The sequence below is a fragment of the Falco naumanni genome, unplaced genomic scaffold (assembly GCF_017639655.2).
Source record: "Falco naumanni isolate bFalNau1 unplaced genomic scaffold, bFalNau1.pat scaffold_87_arrow_pat_ctg1, whole genome shotgun sequence".
NCBI classification, from domain to species: domain Eukaryota; kingdom Metazoa; phylum Chordata; class Aves; order Falconiformes; family Falconidae; genus Falco; species Falco naumanni.
In genome coordinates this window covers 67,675-84,607 of record NW_024427572.1, presented here as the reverse complement: position 1 = coordinate 84,607, position 16,933 = coordinate 67,675, and the positions used below count along the sequence as shown (strand labels likewise).

The 16,933-nt window shown below is 44.2% G+C and overlaps 2 protein-coding genes, 1 long non-coding RNA gene and 1 other non-coding gene across 4 annotated transcripts; all 4 read right to left on the bottom strand.

The window, feature by feature from the left end:
* Positions 1 to 365: 365 nt before the first annotated feature.
* Positions 366 to 450, bottom strand: LOC121082379. Its single transcript, XR_005826002.1, has one exon. It is a non-coding gene; the product is annotated as a small nucleolar RNA SNORD45 (small nucleolar RNA).
* A 1,196-nt stretch (positions 451 to 1,646) lies between these two features.
* Positions 1,647 to 4,082, bottom strand: LOC121082376 (N-alpha-acetyltransferase 20-like). Its single transcript, XM_040581705.1, has 3 exons — positions 3,615 to 4,082; positions 2,462 to 2,607; positions 1,647 to 1,979 (listed from the first exon to the last, which is right to left on the bottom strand). Exons 1-3 carry the CDS (start codon positions 3,767 to 3,769, stop codon positions 1,894 to 1,896), a joined length of 387 nt encoding a protein of 128 aa, XP_040437639.1. The 5' UTR covers positions 3,770 to 4,082; the 3' UTR covers positions 1,647 to 1,893.
* A 479-nt stretch (positions 4,083 to 4,561) lies between these two features.
* On the bottom strand, positions 4,562 to 12,119 carry LOC121082375 (ras and Rab interactor 2-like; the record flags this gene model as incomplete). Its single annotated transcript, XM_040581704.1, has 3 exons — positions 4,562 to 5,411; positions 9,742 to 9,905; positions 11,996 to 12,119. Coding segments are annotated over 3 exons (606 nt in total), but the record flags the coding sequence as incomplete, so codon positions are not given.
* A 92-nt stretch (positions 12,120 to 12,211) lies between these two features.
* LOC121082377 lies at positions 12,212 to 16,257 on the bottom strand. Its single transcript, XR_005826001.1, has 3 exons — positions 15,930 to 16,257; positions 14,217 to 14,509; positions 12,212 to 12,459 (listed from the first exon to the last, which is right to left on the bottom strand). It is a non-coding gene; the product is annotated as an uncharacterized LOC121082377 (long non-coding RNA).
* Between the last annotated feature and the right edge of the window lie 676 nt (positions 16,258 to 16,933).

The window sequence follows — 16,933 nt, the reverse complement described above, 5'->3', positions numbered from 1 at the left end:
CCAAGGGAAGATGTGACCACGGCCCTTCAAACTTTCGGGATGCCTAGGCAGGACTAAACGGTGCTTGCAAACAAAGAACATGCCTGCTCGTTAAGACAGGCTGGTCAAGTTTACCACCAAAACTCTACATCAGCATTTGCCAACCCTGTCCAGCTTTGGGTAGCCAGAGCTGCACTCGGATCACTTGAAAGCGTCTCCCAGTAGCGGCCAGTACTAAGCTCAGAACTGTACCTCCCTGACACCTGCATGGAGGAAAACTCAGACTGTGCCCCCTTCTCCTTAAGGTGCCTTAGAGCTTGTGACAGGAATTTCATCCACTGCTTGGAAAAGCTCCAAGGTTGCAGCTTAAGGGAACCAGAGTTCCCTGGGTCTCAGAGTAATTCCAGAGCTAAAGCGGTGACAGACATCAGCTCTAGGTCAGATGATACATGCCAGCACTCACCACTGACCCAGGGTGGCAACCTGCTCCCATCCGCTACCTCCTGACCTAGGAAGCCCCTTAGGCAATTACAGCAGCAGTTTGCCAATGGAAAAACCACAACAGCATGACACGGTGACTCAAAGATCTAAAATAGACCCCTTGCGCCTACAGAAACTGGTGCTAAAAACACAACAGGTGAACGAGAGAACATTAACTGCCATGACTGATACTAGAGCAAACCTCACTGGGCACTTAAGGAGAACAGCAAAACCAGAATAGTAGCAAAAGCCTGCATGCCCAGGACTGTAATAAAAGAAAAAACCCTGCCTGGAGATTGTTATGAGCACAAGTAATACACATCCTCTTCAGTTGCGATCTGAGTTAAGACAGACAACAAATATCACAATACACCCATATTGATCAGTTGCAACAGCTCGCCTCTCACTGTGTCTGTTATGGGTCACAGGTTCTCCCGCTTGTCTCAGCTACGTTGGGCACCAGTTGCTGGAGCCCAACTCAGGCAGCCTCACACAGGGCACCCGCTGCTGCAGCACAAGCAAGCTATCAGGCTGCAATAAGGCTTTTACCATCAGTCAGATTCTACTGTCTGTGCTGTTTCTCCTTCCTCCAGAGATCAGATCAGATCCCCTCTCCCACACTCCTCAGGGCTATTTAACTACTTAGCGGGAACGAGCTACAGCTGCTCATCATCCATGTCCCTCAACCCACTGCCTTGGAGGCAAGGTCACAGCTGCATGTTATCAATACTCATCAACCCTCTGCCTTCACTCCTCTGCACTCCAAGAAATTGCAGGGAAGACAGTGACAGAAACCTGTGTTGGAACTAAGTGCCTGGTCAATGCCTCCAAGTAACAGCAGCTGTGACATGCAGACAGACTGTGAAGGGACAGATGGATCCAAGAATTAAATTAGGGAATGAGGTAAGTAAAAGGCACAGAGAAACAGAGACCTCTGAGTTCTGGAGAGTATATTTTGATGTACCCAATTTCTGGTTTTGTGGCTCAGAAAGAACAGAGCCCAGTTTTTGTCGCAGCAGTTATATGGCTGCAAAGGGAAGGTGAGAGCCAGCAACAGAACTCCTTCCTGGCACCTTCTGTGTAGGAGCAGCGGCCAGACGTTTTCAGTTTCGGAGCAGGGCTCCGTGGGAGTGACAAAGTGAGGGGACTGTTTTGTGGCCGAGAAGGAAAACCATGACACCACCATACAGGAAGCAATTCCATTTTAATAGTCTCCAAAGTGTCACGGTTCGAAAGGAAGAACAATAGGGTAAGAGCACGAATATGCAGCCAATACCGACAGAAGCAGCGTTGGTAAGCTTCTCAATATTGCTTTTTGGTATTTCACAGGGAAAAACATTGAGCCTAATATTTCTCATCTGTAGAGTTCTTGGGGGCTTTGGGGAGAAGGAAACTGACACTCTTACTAGGTTGTCTGAGAATCACAGTTTACGGTTACTCAGTGTCTTCTGGTCTCACAGGATGAGGCAGAGGTATAATTGATTTCTTCTCTGTAACTCTGCAAAGAGCTTTCCTCGTACCTATGGCAAAAGAAAATCATGCTATTATGAAAGACAGTCATTGCACAAAGCCACGTTAAGTGACTTCTCTATTACGTTAAGATCATTTTTCAAGAAGATTTCCTAGAATATCTTGAGTTGCAAGTGACCCATAAGGATTCATCAAGTCCAACTCCATGCTCCTTGCGGGACTACCTGAAACTAAACCATATGACTAAAAACATCATCCAGATGCTCCCTAAGCTCTTGACAGGTTTGGTGCCCTGACTGAACGCCCTTTCAGTGGATAAGATTTTCCTAATGTCCAACCTGAACTTCCCCTGACGCAGCTTCATTCCGTTTCCTGCAATCAAGTTTCCTAACTGATGTACTCTTCAGTAGGAAAAGCTATCTAAAGCAGAATACAGAATCCCATTCATCAACGACTATCTGAACTTGTACAGGCCCAGGAACCCTCAACACAAGAACCTTTCCATTCAACTTAAGGCACAACAACCACTTACCGTAAGCATCTTCATCTGGCTCTCCACTGCTAGCAGAGTAGCGCTCCGATACTGTCCGGTACACACGGCAGCCGAGCTGCTTATACATATTTACTGCAACCCGATTTGATACTCTCACAAAGAGATCGACGAAAAATCCACCCTTTCTTTGGAAACATAAAACCAAAGAAAAACCACAGTAAGGAACAGCAGGTGAATGTATTGCTAAATAACCCATAACTTGTAATCTGACCAAGAGCAGGTCTGACGATGTCATATGCTAATCAAACACCTTTCACACTGCAGTAACAGATGCACTCCTTTCCCAAGGGACAAATCCGGTATAAGTTCAGATTTTATTCTATTTTTGCCATATAACCATTCTTTTATACCAGCCTGTAGGTTCAAAATTATGAACAGGAAGAACAGGGCAAGCTAAGCACTCGCACAGGTCTCATATACACATAAGAAATCTTTCATTAAAAAAAAAAAATCATCTAAAAATCCACATTTTCAATTGCATTGGCTTAGGGACTGCCTCCTTCAATGTGCGTGGCAGGGGGCAGTGGCGGAACGGGTCACAAAGTTCAGTCACCTAACACAAGGCAGCCCTTCTCCTCACAAGGCAGATTCCTCAATGTGCAATTTTCCCATTTTACCAATTACAATGGGGTTGCCCTACCACCATGAGTTCAGGACATTTCCCTGTGGGTTCATTTGATGCTCAATTAAATCTTCAGCAAGTACAAGCAGCCAAGCATGACAAAAAGTAAGCTAAGGTACTGTCTGCCATACAGAATTGGTTCCAAGGCTGCCTGCAGGAACTGCAAAAATCTCATGATCACTGAACAAGCACGCTGGAGACCCTACGGGAAAGTGTTGACCCTCCATGAAACTCTCTTGCTGTCAAGACAAGGACCTTTTTCTATACAGTATCTCTATTAGAATTCAGGCTACACCCTACTCATTCTGGCAAGTTAGCTTTCATAGAAACCCTGAGATCTTACACCGCCACATGACAGTTTTAGTCTTGTTCTCTAATTACAGGGAATCCTCAGCGAATCAGAACACTACTTAAAGCAAAATTCCGGGTCTCTTTCATGCAAGTCAAATACCTAAGCCATGTCAGTTGAGAGGTTACTTTTAGAAGATTAAAGATAAGCATGGTACTCACACTTCTGAAATTTCTCCCAGTAGTTCCATCAATTTAGCAGCCAAACCCAGCTGTTGAAATTCCGGTGCAACAGAGAGAGCAGTAACATGTCCGTGCCACTCTTCCCCAGCCACAGAGCCTTCCGCTTTACCCAGTGCTGCGAACGTACAGAGCATCAGAGCAGTAAGGAGCACCTTGGGAATAATGCACCACACGCAGCCACACGACTTTACAAAAAACCAAGCAGTCTACAAACAAACATTGCAATGATTGTGGTAAAGGCTTAAGCAGTGATTCTATGCTATTACTCAGTGATTCAGCAGCCACTAAGTTTCATTTTGATGCAGTATTACAGTTTTTTCTTTGTTAGTGTAAATAAATAAATGGATCTCCACAAATTCATTGTTTGAGGCGTGACTTCCAAATGCAAGTTTTAAGCAATTCTCTTGAGTCTTTAACTGAGCGGAATTCACGACTGAAGGAACGGAGGGCTAGAAGCCCAAAACTCACTCACCATCCCAGCAATTACTGAAGACTTTTTTTGACTATGGGGCAATAGAGCTTGGGACGCTTTGCCAATGTGGCAAGAGAAAGCAAAGGCCCTGGAAACACTGGACGTTTAAGGAAAAATAAAAAATAAAAGCAGGGATGGGTGTGTGTTCTTCATAGTTCCTCTCCTTTCTACACAGAGCCAAGCTACTGTTAGCTCGTTAATGAATATGCAGACTTCCACAGGGCACTCTTATAAACATCAGGCACTGCTAAATAAGCAACTGATGGGGTGGGTACAGAGAAACCTTCCGTACAGCAAACGCTTTAAGCTTTACTGTTAAACACTTCATTTCCTGGGTCCCTACAAAGACTCCCATTCTGTGCCCACCTTCTCAAACCTGCCAAAAGAAGGGGAATAAAAACAACTGGAAGGAACAAATACATATATATACATATATATATATACACACACACATATATATATATATATATATACACACACACATGTAAAAACACGGCGAATCTCTGTAATTAAAAAAATTAGGAAAGGATGCAATCATCCAAGTAATGAGGAGTTAACTGATGCGCTGCATCGGACAGTCTTGTCAAACTCATGCTGGTGAAACTAAGCTCATACCAGTTGGTTTACTGAAACACTTGTCATTTTGATTCAAGTATATGTATGCTAAGACATTCGGCTATAGAGTGAGTGCAAGAAAATACATTTTTGCACACTACAGCAAGAGACCTGCAAAGGGCCACGGTATAATATGCTTCAAAAGAGTCTGTGGTACAAGAAATTCAGCCTCATGGGCTGCTGGCTCAAACACACTGGTGGAACACTCTGTATAACTGGCCATACGCACGGTTTACACGGAGTGTTGTATGCAATGCACATGTTTAACTAGGTATTTATGGTTTAAGACTTGTTTTAGCTCCTAAGGCAGGCAGCCAGCAAAGATGTTTTCAAGAGTTAACAAGGAACAGAAATTAAAGGAGTTGCTGGTTTTAAGAAGCTGACTCATCATTGTTTTGAAAAATGGCACCATATGGATCACTGTTAATGCGCTTGTAGACAAAGCGAAAGACCTTGGGTTGCGGGCAGCTGTGCAGCTTTGTCTGAATCTTCTGAGGGTAGGTATCTTCTGTCAGTTGCTGCCGGGTGTCATCAACAAAAAGAAACAGGCTATAGTCTTCTGGATTCTCCACTCTAAACTTTTCAGCACAAAGCTGACATACATCTGCGGTAGTGATGTAGGGTCTTACTAGTAAGGTCTTTCCTGTACACGCACTGTTAACTTCCTGGAATGCAACACGAAGGTAGTTCTGTAGAATGAGAAAACAGACATCAGAAACAAAACCTCCAAACCTCATCCTCTGAAAACAGGAAGCTCAGCAACAAACAGCAATCCTCTCTATGTTCTAGTTGTGAAACGCACACCAGTGATTCCTGTACATTACAGCCACCTTGTGAATTGACGTTGGTGATAAGACTGTGGCAGGCATAACAAATTCATAAGTTGACATCCTCCTTTCCTTGGCTCACATTCTAACCCTGCAATTACAAACGAACAGATAGCAGTCTTAAAGCCCCATTGAAAACACCAGTGGTTTTAACGGGACTGGGTGTTTGGCCTTACTAGGAAACTAAATGCTGTGAAGCAAAATAAACATCAGAGGCTGTAGGACAAGGCCTCAAGAACAAGAGTCCAAGTACTGTTAGCCTGATGAATAAGACTTGTAGGGCACAAGCCCTGGGAACCAAGGAACAAGCCAACAGCAGACCCCTGAGCCGCTACAGCTGAGGAGGCAGCCAGGCGGACAGAGAAACAAGTAGCCAGATAAGGGAACGGATGGCGCCGATATGTAACTTTGTTAATCAAGAAAGCCGCCTAGAAAGAAACCCCCTAATCTTAGAATAGGAATTGTTGCTATAAGGTAAACTAATCGGTTCCTATTGTTTAAACGGTGTGTCTTAAATGTCAACCAATCAGTGTGTAATATGTAGAAGGTAGAGACGTATATAATTGTAAGAAAATCACTAATAAACTGACATCTTGCTTGCATCAAGCTGTGTCCCGTCTCCTCATTCGCCGCAAATTGGTGACCCTGACGTGATCCAGTGAAGGATCCGACGTGGAGGGGCTCTTGAATCACCTGAGCGACTTGCAGCAAATCCCACAGAACTTTGAATGATCCGCTGAAAGGAAGCGGGAGCCGGCCTGAAATCCCTCCGGAGTTGAGAGGTGAGCTGTGGGAAATGCGTAATGGGGAATCAGGCTTCGTCCCCAGAAAGAGACGTTTATGAGCTTATGAAAGGTCTCCCTAACAAACATGAGAAAAGTATTTCTGGGCATGACCTTAAAGCAATGCTCAAGTGGGTGCAAGTAGATATGCCCGCAGTGACTGCATCTACAATTTTTACACGGGAACTTCAGGACAACACAGAGGTGAAATTGTGGGATTCTGCGACAAAAGGCAATACTGAGTCCCACCATCTGCTCTCTTCATGGAGAGTTATTTTTGAGACTCTGAAAGCACAAGAAGAAAAGGCAGAGGAAGGAGAGGAAGAGGAGTCGCATGCTCTTTACCAGCCTCTAAGTCACAGTGCTCTAAACCCCTGGGTGTCAATGCAGTTGAGTATCTGTCAGAGGAAGATCCCTTTGACCCAGGACTGACAGACCCTGAAAAAGGACCTGATTTATACTCTCCTGATCCACGCGATCTGTGGGCAAAAATAAAGAAACAAGCTTTAAGGGAGGTGGATTTAGAAATGGCTAAGACTATAGTTGCTCCGCTCTTGTACACTCAGGGTCGGGCAGGGGGACCACGATGGGAGGCTCTTTCTTTTTCGGTTGTTAAGGAACTGCACCGCAAGAGGCAGCATGCCCAAGAGATGATGCTGCAACTGCTGGTCAATACTATTGAAGAGAAGCGTCACACAATATGTTCATCATAAGGAAAAAGAAAAAAACCCAACCCTCTGCCAGCAACACACAAGGGTGTTGATCCACAGGTTGCTGCACGATAAACCATTCACACTCTTTATGCTGCAGCATGCAAAAGGCAATCCATTTTCATGCAGGACATTTCCATCACATTAACCAATGGCAACTTAGTGTCTGAGCCTGATGTAACCAAATTTCATCTAACAGGCTTAGAGGGAGGCAGAAAGAAAATTTACTCTGCAACATTAAAGTAAAACCGTATGATCACGAGGCAAAAGCTGGATCTTTTTTCTCTGCTGAAATTCACACATGTGCACAACTGATAACATAGATTAATTCTAAACAAGTCCTACAAGCAAACGCAGTTCTACGTTTCAAAAAGTATTTAAAAAGTAAAATAAAAAGCAACTGGAAAAAAACACACCCAACCACAAAACACTTTTGGACACATGAGCAAAGCAGCCTGCCATCACGTGCTTTTTTGCAAAAAACTAACTGCAATTAGAAACTAAAAGCAGTAAAATGAAAGGAGATGGAAAAAATGACAGTAAGAAAGACCTGTTTATTTACTGAGCTGATACTTACGTTTGTACGCTGAATAAATTAAGCATGCTAAATCACAATGGCAAAAATTCACGTTTCCTAAGAACAAGCTGTTAAAAGCTAAGACTGAGAAGAATGCTCATATGACTTCAGTTCCAAAGAGCACTCTGGGTTTTTAATAAACTTTTGATAGCTTGCAGACTGAAACACTGGAACTTTGCAACAGCTTTTAAACCATTAGGACTGAGCAGAACTAATCCATTTTTGTTAGCCGGTGTGAAGAAAAAATAAATAAAAAAAAATCAAATCAGCTCTAAATAAGGCAAAGCACACTACAGTTTCAATTTCTAAAGTAGCTAACACACAGAAGACCTGTTTTTCGATGCTTCTAGATGGACAGGATTGCTTCAAGGAGAGGCTGAGGTTTGTGCAAATGCCTGTAACTCATATAGTAAGTATCAAAATTCTTTATGCAGTATCAGCAAGTTGTATTTCATCATCATCAAAATACCGGATTTTTTGCTTTTCCATCCTTTTGAGGGAGGGAGGATGAAGGCCTTTCCAGGACCCAAAAGCTGGTGGTAAGGCTGTGAGACAGCACCACAGACATGTAGTGACCACATCCTGGTTCAATGTGGGAAAGATGAGTTGAGCTGAAGCTGTGTTACACATACCTTGTAGGGAAGGTGCTTCATGTCAGGACTGCAGATGTGGAGAAGGGAGATGGAAAACTGGCATTCTGGGCAGGCAGCAAAGTGCTTGAATTTGTGCCAAGCATAGCCTGGAAGCGGAGCGACCTTACTGATTTGAGGCTCTCTTTCAAAGAGTCAAAGGAGCAGCCCTGGACACAGCTGGTGCCAGCTCTTCCCGTGCTCCCCTGCATCTTCCAGCATCCAGCACGGCGTCCAGCTGTACAGGTAGCTTGGCTGAAGTTCAGTTGCTGAGGAAGAGAAGGTGAAACTGAATACAAGATCCTGCTGAAAAAAATCTTCTGTCATTTAGTCATCCAGCAGAAATACAAAGGTGATTAATTTTCCTATTAAGCGTAATATTTTGCTAGAAAGAACAAAGAATCAAGCTACTTGAATGTGACACCTAACTACAGGTAAGCAGAATATAAAATGGATCCCAGTAAGATGGACTAGCTTTGTGCGCTTGCCACAGTTTGGAATTTCTGTTTGTCAGTTCTCCTGTTCCTAAGAGAGGCATATTGTGGGAGACTGCTGCTTTTCCCAGCTCCTTCCTGTTCAGTGATGTGCTGTGGTTGTTTGCATGGACACTGATAAAGCAGAAGGAGCCACAAGTGAAAGGTTTAATTACCTCCTGATGACCCCATGCCTTCATTTATCAAGCTCTTAGCTACATCATAACTTATTGACGGTTGTTGTTAGCCTCTCCAGCAGCTTTGCACTGTGGTATGGACTGTAAACAACCAGACACAAAGGAGTAAATCCTTTCTTCTCGATTCCAACATCCTCCTTGCTTCAGTTCGCAAACTGATGCATCTGGACAGACAGCAGCACGCCTATCTACGTAACAATCTTTTCCTATATGAAAGGCATGCAGACTTGGTTTTAAAAGATAAAGTAATCCCGACTGTTTTGTTATTCTTCAGTTGGAGTTACTGCCCTACTCTGAAAGAGCAGTAAGAAATGGGAGGGGGGAGAAAAAAACCCCACAAAACAAACTACAAACATGAAGACATCCACAATACAGAACTCTACTCCTTGCTTAAACTTTCAAATTGTAGGCAAGCTTTTCTGCCAAGTCTCCTCTCTATTACCCACGGTAAGCCACCAATCGCTACTGGGGAGTTGTGATGATTTATACCACTGGAAATCTGGGTTTGTTCTTTTTAACAGCAAAGCGTACAAAGAAGCTGAATCTAAAATACAATTTGGTCTGTCCTCGCTCTGCACGACTTAAATACAAAGGACAGTGGGAAAGCTCCATTATTTAGTGTTTCCTTTATACCATCATAACCACACTCTGTTATGAAGTGGAAAGACTTTGAAACAGAGGCAAATTTGCCAGCCATCTTCTCAGCACTGCTTCACACCACTTGTGGCCCCAAGGAAATCATTATGAATCATACTTCTCAAATGGAGATTTCCAACAAAACAACCATCCCCTGGGCTTTTTTTCTCTTCAGCCTAAAGCTCTACCTGAAAATCATCAACTGAAGGCATTGTTCTGTTAGTTGTCCTCCTCTTGTGCCATTGCCGGAGAGTATCTCTAGCTTCTGAACTCAGCAGCTGGGCAGCCTGGTCTTCCTGGAAGTTCTTGATCAGCAAAAGTGCTCCATAAGCACTTGCCAAGGAATATCCTCCTGTGAAGGACAGCAGGGGAAGAACAATTCACAGTGGTTGCAAACACCACGCCAGTTCCAACGGGTCACAGTCAAAAGTACAAACGATTTCTGTTGTGTTTTTTTTTAATAAACAGACGCACACATACACAAAAGTCACTGCATTCTATGGCCAAAATATTTATACGTAAAGAAAAACAGCTTACTTGCCTGCAAAATACTGGACAGTGTGTTCTCAGCTGCTAAGAGCCGTGCAGTGGTTGCCTGGGCTCCATATTATCAAAGTGGTGCAACAGTATCCACCTCTGGGTCCGCTAGCGCTGGGGGTGGCCGGTTATTTAAATGACCAGTGTCGCTCCTTTACTCCTGAGTGTTTTTACAAAGGTGGAACATGAGTTTTCTTCTAAACAGTTTCCAAACAGCGATTTGTTTTCTTCCTGAGCTTCAAGCGGGGATCAAACAAACACAGCTGTTTAAACGACATAAAAGACCATCTACCACTGTTCAGGAACTTAAAAGTGACCCCCTTAGTGGCAACAAAGCAATGACCGAGCGTGTGATTTGTACCTGGAAGCATCCCAAAGGTTTTGCTTTTGTTTTTAAAAGGCAGGCTGTGTTTGTTCACCTATGTCCAACACTACATCCAACTAGTTCAGGAGGCAGCGTGTACAGCTCTCCAGACTTCACCTTTATTACATGAGTGGAGAACAAAGTACAGCCACAACAGAGTTGCCGATGTACAAAAGGAGCTGCAGGTCACAAAGGAAAAGGACTCTCAGCAGGAGGCAACAGTCCTCAGCAGCCAGGAGAAACAGAAGACAGGCTATCATATATTTCTCTTGCTCTTTAAGTAAACTATTTGAGTGGGAGCGTTCAATTAAGAGGCAGCACGGTCTATTTGTGGAGTCATTCAGAGATGCAGTCTATGCTCACAGTAGTGCTTTCTGTATTACCGACAGCATCCTCTCGCTTTCAGCTCTGTGATGAGTTCAATACGTGGAAGACACGCAAGACCCACCAGACAAACTGGAAAATACATTTACATTTGAACCGCACAACCCCAAAGCACTAAACAATTTTTCCTGCACCGTACAGTTTAACTAGTGCACAGACAGGGCCAGCCAATAGATGAATGGCTTTTGCTACATTAAAAACGACACGACTTAACAGCCCAGTAAATATTTCTGCCTTTCAAGCGTGTTAATGATCTCCAGCTTCACATCTCAAGTATTTTCTGTCCTAAGATTCCTGAACAATGCACCCTGCACACAAAGCAGGGAACAAACTAGTACTGAACCAGAGGAAACCCGACACAGTTCTGTCATGCATATCGGCATGTAAAAGGATACAGCAATTTCAGCAACCCAAGAGATAGCAGAAATGGGACGTATACACATATACTTAACTCACAGCTGAGCTTGGTCACAAGAACCTTTGAAACTTCCTCATAAACTGATAGATTCTGGGGCCTACCAAGGGCTGGCAGAATACCTCTTTGTTAAAACCACCACCGTGAAAACAAAGGAGGGAGATTTCCTTGCCTCTAGCAGACTTCAGCCATTGTTCAAGAGTGCCTTAAGAAACATATTCCTAGGCCTCATAAAAATACTCTGTGAGAAGCAAGTATCGGGCATAAACCAGGATCATTAAGGGGGGCAACATTCTCAAAAGCACTCTCCCCAGAGGGGCAGAGAATTCCCCCAAAGATTTTACAAAGCACCTAACCCGGGTCCCATTCCAGGTCTCACAACTCAATTGAATGCTGCAGACCCAGACATACTCTCGGGACATTTTCAGGCACAGAAGGATAACCACAGTTGGCACCCGCACAGCCTATGTTTGCTTGCTAAGTCAGGACGCCTCCTCCTTCTTGGCAGAAAACAACATACTCCCTCCTAAGACGTCGGTAGATTCCCAGGTCACTTGGGGCTGTAACTCTGCAAGCTAACCAGCCTTCTCTTATTTTAAGGTGGAAATAATTACGAGGTTCTCTTGTTACACTACCGCCATCACCGACTACATGACTCCGTCAAAAGGGTTTCTACTCAAACGAGGTGAGGAAGAATCCCCCTTCCCCAGCCCTCCACTCAGTTCTAATAGCAGTTGATTACCTTCTCCATGCAGCAAAGATGGATCCAGCAATTCCACCATGTATTCAGTTTCAGTATCCAGCTCCAGCGTATCACCCTGGGCCAGCACATATGCCAACACAGGCAAGAAGTCATCAGCTCCAAACAGCCTCCCTGGGTCAAAGAGAACAAAGGCAGCGATAGACAAATCACACCCTTTTACCAGTTTCGGTGTTTGAAAGGAAAGTGTTATTTTGCTGCCTTTACTGACCGAGTTTGTATTACTCTAGAGCCTCTCGTTACGGATGTGCAGCAAAGAGAACATCATCGGACACTTGGTGGGCAGCGTCCAGCTTCATCTTGTACTTCTAACGAGCACAAACTGGATGACGCAGACCTTGAAGCACGCAAGGGAATTTAAAGACTGGGCTCACCTTGGTGTCAGCTCAACTGGTGAACTCACAAGAGGTAGCCATGCCAGTCTGGCCTGACCTCCACCCGCACTTCTGTCAGTGGCTAAAAGAAAATCAATGGGCATTTTCTTTATACGTGCACGGACGACGTCCCCTTTCTGGAAGGATCCAGCCACAAGTATCAGTTCCTGAGTCCGAAACCCAGCAGAGAAGCCTGTATATAAAAGCCTATTAGATTTTACATGAAAACTCTGCACATTTCCTTGATGGATCATGGTTAAAAACACCAGTGAGCAAAGCCTCACGTAACTCCCAACTAGCTGGTGAAGCATCATCAGTAACAACAGCACGCAACACACAGAGGCTCTGCTGTACCTAGGTCTGTATGTGTTCCTCTTACCGCATTTAAACTTTCTCTTTAGAAAACGCTATGTGGCTAGATCTCTGGGTCTGGCCAAACTGTGCTCATTGCAGAAGCGGTGTGATGGTCACTTGAAACATCAAGATCGGGAGCCAGTTTAAACTATGGCGAAACTCCAGAGGACTGAAGGGCTGATATTGAAAGTCAGACCAGCTAAGACATACCCTCCAGGTATTACACTATTATATGGCTGAGATTACAGGACAAAGCAGGTACTGGAAACAGGTGCTGGCTCGATGCCACATTTTAAAACTTTACATGACAAAGCAAGACAACCCCAAGGAGCATTTGCTGCATCTTAGCCCAAGCCCCTCAGTACAATGGTTCACCAGAAGCCTCTCAGTACTTTTCTTTTGCATGTTGGGAATACCTTACTCAATGTGATAATACAGTATGGAGAAAAAACCAAAGTTTACATCACTTTGGGCAAAGATTCCTATATACATTTTAAAATGCAGGATTTTGCACAGAAATAAGCCAGGTCTAAGCTCCTGCCCAAATCTTGCCAAAGTGCCTGGGGGTCTTTTACAGCCTCAAGCTTTCACCATTCACCTCAAGTCTCAAAAGAAAGCAAGCATCCTGATCGGCACAGAGCCCAGCTGCAGATTCAGCGCTCGAAAGAAAACTGCCAACCACCTGCAGCAGCTTATACTTTCTTAAGAGAAAAAAATCTTCCACTACCACCAGCATTGCTTCACCTTAGCTCGTGACCTACCACGGCAGCGTATGATAAGATGTCAGGCAATAGAGCTGCACCTATGAATTCATGCTGTCCAGCACAGCGTTTTAACTGTGCCACTGACTAATCAAGCGGGTCTTAACTGGTCTGTGGTTCCATTTCACCATCTAGGTTTCAAGTCACTTTGGGACTCCTGCTACAGCGTAAAAATAGATGTTATTTCTCTTGCAAAAACACAAAGAAATTGTCCAAATGAGAACGTTCAGAGGCACAGCAAACCCAAAACACTGGATCAGGGGCTGCTTTCCTCCAGCCATTAACACAGAGCCCTTGTAATTGTCATATTGCATACACACTGCTGAATTACTACAGCTAGATACTGGGTGCATCCTTTATTACGATTTCCAGGAAAATACTAATTTAGAACCAGTGTCAAATTCTAGGCTTACAGGACAGCCTTTCTGACAGCCAAATTCAAATGCCTACAGTCAAGCAAAGCTGGTGGTTGGGGTTTTTTTTTTAAGCTGCTTCACAACTCTGCTTCACACTGAATTTGTAAGATGTGCTGCCAGATGCAGAGAGATCAGGAAGGAAGCAGAGGAAGAATCCCTCTCAAAAGGGCAAGGAGATGCTACAAGAGCTCCAGGAGGAGGAGACAAAGCTGCAGAATCAGGTGGTCTCATCTCCTCCACCAAAACACAACCCCAGGTTTAGAAAAACAATGACCTTGAACCACAAGAAGCACCATACCTGAGTTATTCTCCATAACAGTATAAATCAATTTGCAAACTCTCAGCAGCAGCATGACTTTCTTTTCAGGTGAATACATCTTCTGCGTGGTCACAGACTTTCAACATCCACATAGTCTGGTGTTGGAACAAACACGCCCGGTTCCTGAGGATTCCTCTGCCGCACCACCTGAAGGTTTTCCTTCAGTTGTTTCCAAAAACCATCTGCAGTATGAAACACTTTCAACATTGCTTCATTATGGCTCTTCAACAGCTTCAGAATGCACTTATGCATGGCCTTCTCCAGGACAACATCTGCAACGGGAAAACACAAGTTGAGCTGTCTTCCTCCTCTAGAGCAGAGCCAGTAGTAACAACCACTCCCAAGAGACACTGTAGAGCAAGACCTACTTGCTAAGGCTTAGTTATTACAGAAGCTGAGTCTCCAGATGTTTGTCAACAAGAAAATAAAAGGCAGAACAGAATCTGTATTCTATTTTCATTTCTGACAACGTGGGAAGTACAAAAAAACCCACAAAGGCAGACTACAAATTGTCACAACAAAAAAAAACCCAACAAAAAAAGAAATAAACCCCAAAACAAAGCAGCAAGCAAGCAGCAGCTCCAGTTAACTTTTTCTTTTGTTGGCCAGAAGTGTCCCGGTTTTATTTTACTTTGAGCTTAGACTTTAATTCTGAAACTTGAAGCATAACACAGTCAAAACCCTAACTTTTGTCTGCTTTGGCATGAAAGCCCATCTTTTTTTGCATGGTTTCCATCAGAAACTATAACTCACCCAGGGTCTCCTAAAACTTGGCTCAGCTTTAAGATCTTTATGATGCTGGACAGATTACGGGCACTAAACTATAAATGAAAACCAAGCTGCGTTTATCCAGCTTCAGATTTCATCATGCAAGCTTATATACAGCTTTGTCATCAAGTCTGAAGTTCTTTGTTTGGCAATAGTGTGCACATGGCACAGTAACCTCTCAGTTATTTTTCTTTTATTCTTGTTTTACTCAAGGTTTTCTTTAACAGTCAGTCTCCATTTCCAAGGTACAGAACACATCAACAGAGAAAGCTCTTTGGTAAATATTTTCTTTGAAAACCTTTACTTTGTAAGTGAATTTTCTCTCCCACTCAGCCTCCCTATGACAACATAGCTTACATTAATAATTAGCTTATATCCATTATTTGTACTATAGTGAACCGCCACAAGCACAATAGAAACTAAGGACCCTTCAGCCTGGCCACAGCACAAACACCCTGGCGATGGGGCAGGACGCGAGCCCAGACTAGGCAGATGTATTAGGGGAGCACAGGGACCGAGAAGAGAAAGAGGAGAGGCCGTGTCACCACTAGATCACACATTTATACAGGCTAACAGTGGACATCCCTGCTGCTAGTGGCAACTCAAATGTTTCGTTAAACCTCATGCCCTTTCCAGGTTCTTTCCCTGTTCTTACATGTTTCTCCTAGACCAGTCTCTTTTTTTCTCCCCCTGGCCTGCCCTTTTTGGGGGTGGTTTTTTTTTTTTTGGAAATTGCAGGCTATTCCTAAGGCTTGGGATTTACACACACACACACTCCCCTCCAAATAAACATTACCTACTACTTTCGTTTTCTTGCTTTTGCTTTATGTTTTCATTTATTTTATCCTTGTGTTCAACCAATTTTCCTTTTGTGCCTTCAGACTGCTCTTTCTCATACAAACACACCCTTCACACACTCCTCACCTTATGGTGTCTTTGCTTCACATGTAGCATTTATTCTGTACTTGTCTGGCACACAATTCCCAAATGTCCAACCCTATTGGGAGCTCCCATCTCCCCTGTCCCAATTCTGCTGGGGCTTTGGTAGCTTCTCTTACTATTTTCCCCTTCCGAGATCCTGATGGAGGTGGCAAAGCCATGTCTGCTTCATTCCCAGATGCTTCAAATACATCTAGGTGCTCTCTCACGGAGCCTGCAAAAAGGTGGAAAGAGTGAATGTGAGGAGCAGCACTTGCCCTCTGATTTTCTATAGCCACCAGTAAAGGCATAACCAGTCTGACACATGGTCTTGATGGCCTGTCACACAGCGCGAAGGGCAGATCTAGCTTCCCACCAGACCAAAGCCACCAATTATACATAACAAGCGGCAACATTTCAGATGACTGATCTGGTAGAGCCACACAATCACCATTGACAGCACTACCAAACCCAGCCAGGAAAGCAGAAGCATCACCCTTCTGCACAGTGATAGAAACTGCCTCTCCCTGCTATCAGAGCCATCCTCAGGGCTCACAGGGCAGAAATATTTTTCCACCAAGAAAAATGCACAAATCTCACCCACTGGTATGTTAGCTAGCTGAATTTCTAGAGCAGGAGTCCTCAAACTACGGCCCGCAGGCCAGATACAGCCCCCCAGGGTCCTCAATCCGGCCCCCAGTATCTACAGACCCCCCCTGCCCCTGCCAGGGGTTGGGGGGGGAGGGGGCGGGGAAGGGAACCAAGCAACTGCAGATGACTGCCTGCCACTTCATCTGCACGCCGCCCCCCTGTTTAAAAAGTTTTGGGACCCCTGTTCTAGAGGGTACACATAGTTCCTTGGTAGCTTCACTGATTTTTATTTTATTTTTTTTACAGTTCAGCTTGCTTCCTTTATTTATACTGCCTGTTCAGTTTTCTAAGAAAAGTGAAACCGTCAAATGCTTTGCTTGTAAGTGGAACATCTCTGCAGTTTGCATTCCAAGTGCCTA

Excerpts from the sequence above, each read along its gene's own strand:
- LOC121082376 (XM_040581705.1), bottom strand. The coding sequence starts at position 3,769 with ATGCTCTGTACGTTCGCAGCACTGGGTAAAGCGGAAGGCTCTGTGGCT. Across the intron at positions 2,608-3,614 it reads CTGGGAGAAATTTCAGAAGT|AAAGGGTGGATTTTTCGTCG; the intron begins GTGAGTACCATG and ends ATGTTTCCAAAG. Across the intron at positions 1,980-2,461 it reads GCCAGATGAAGATGCTTACG|GTACGAGGAAAGCTCTTTGC; the intron begins GTAAGTGGTTGT and ends CTTTTGCCATAG.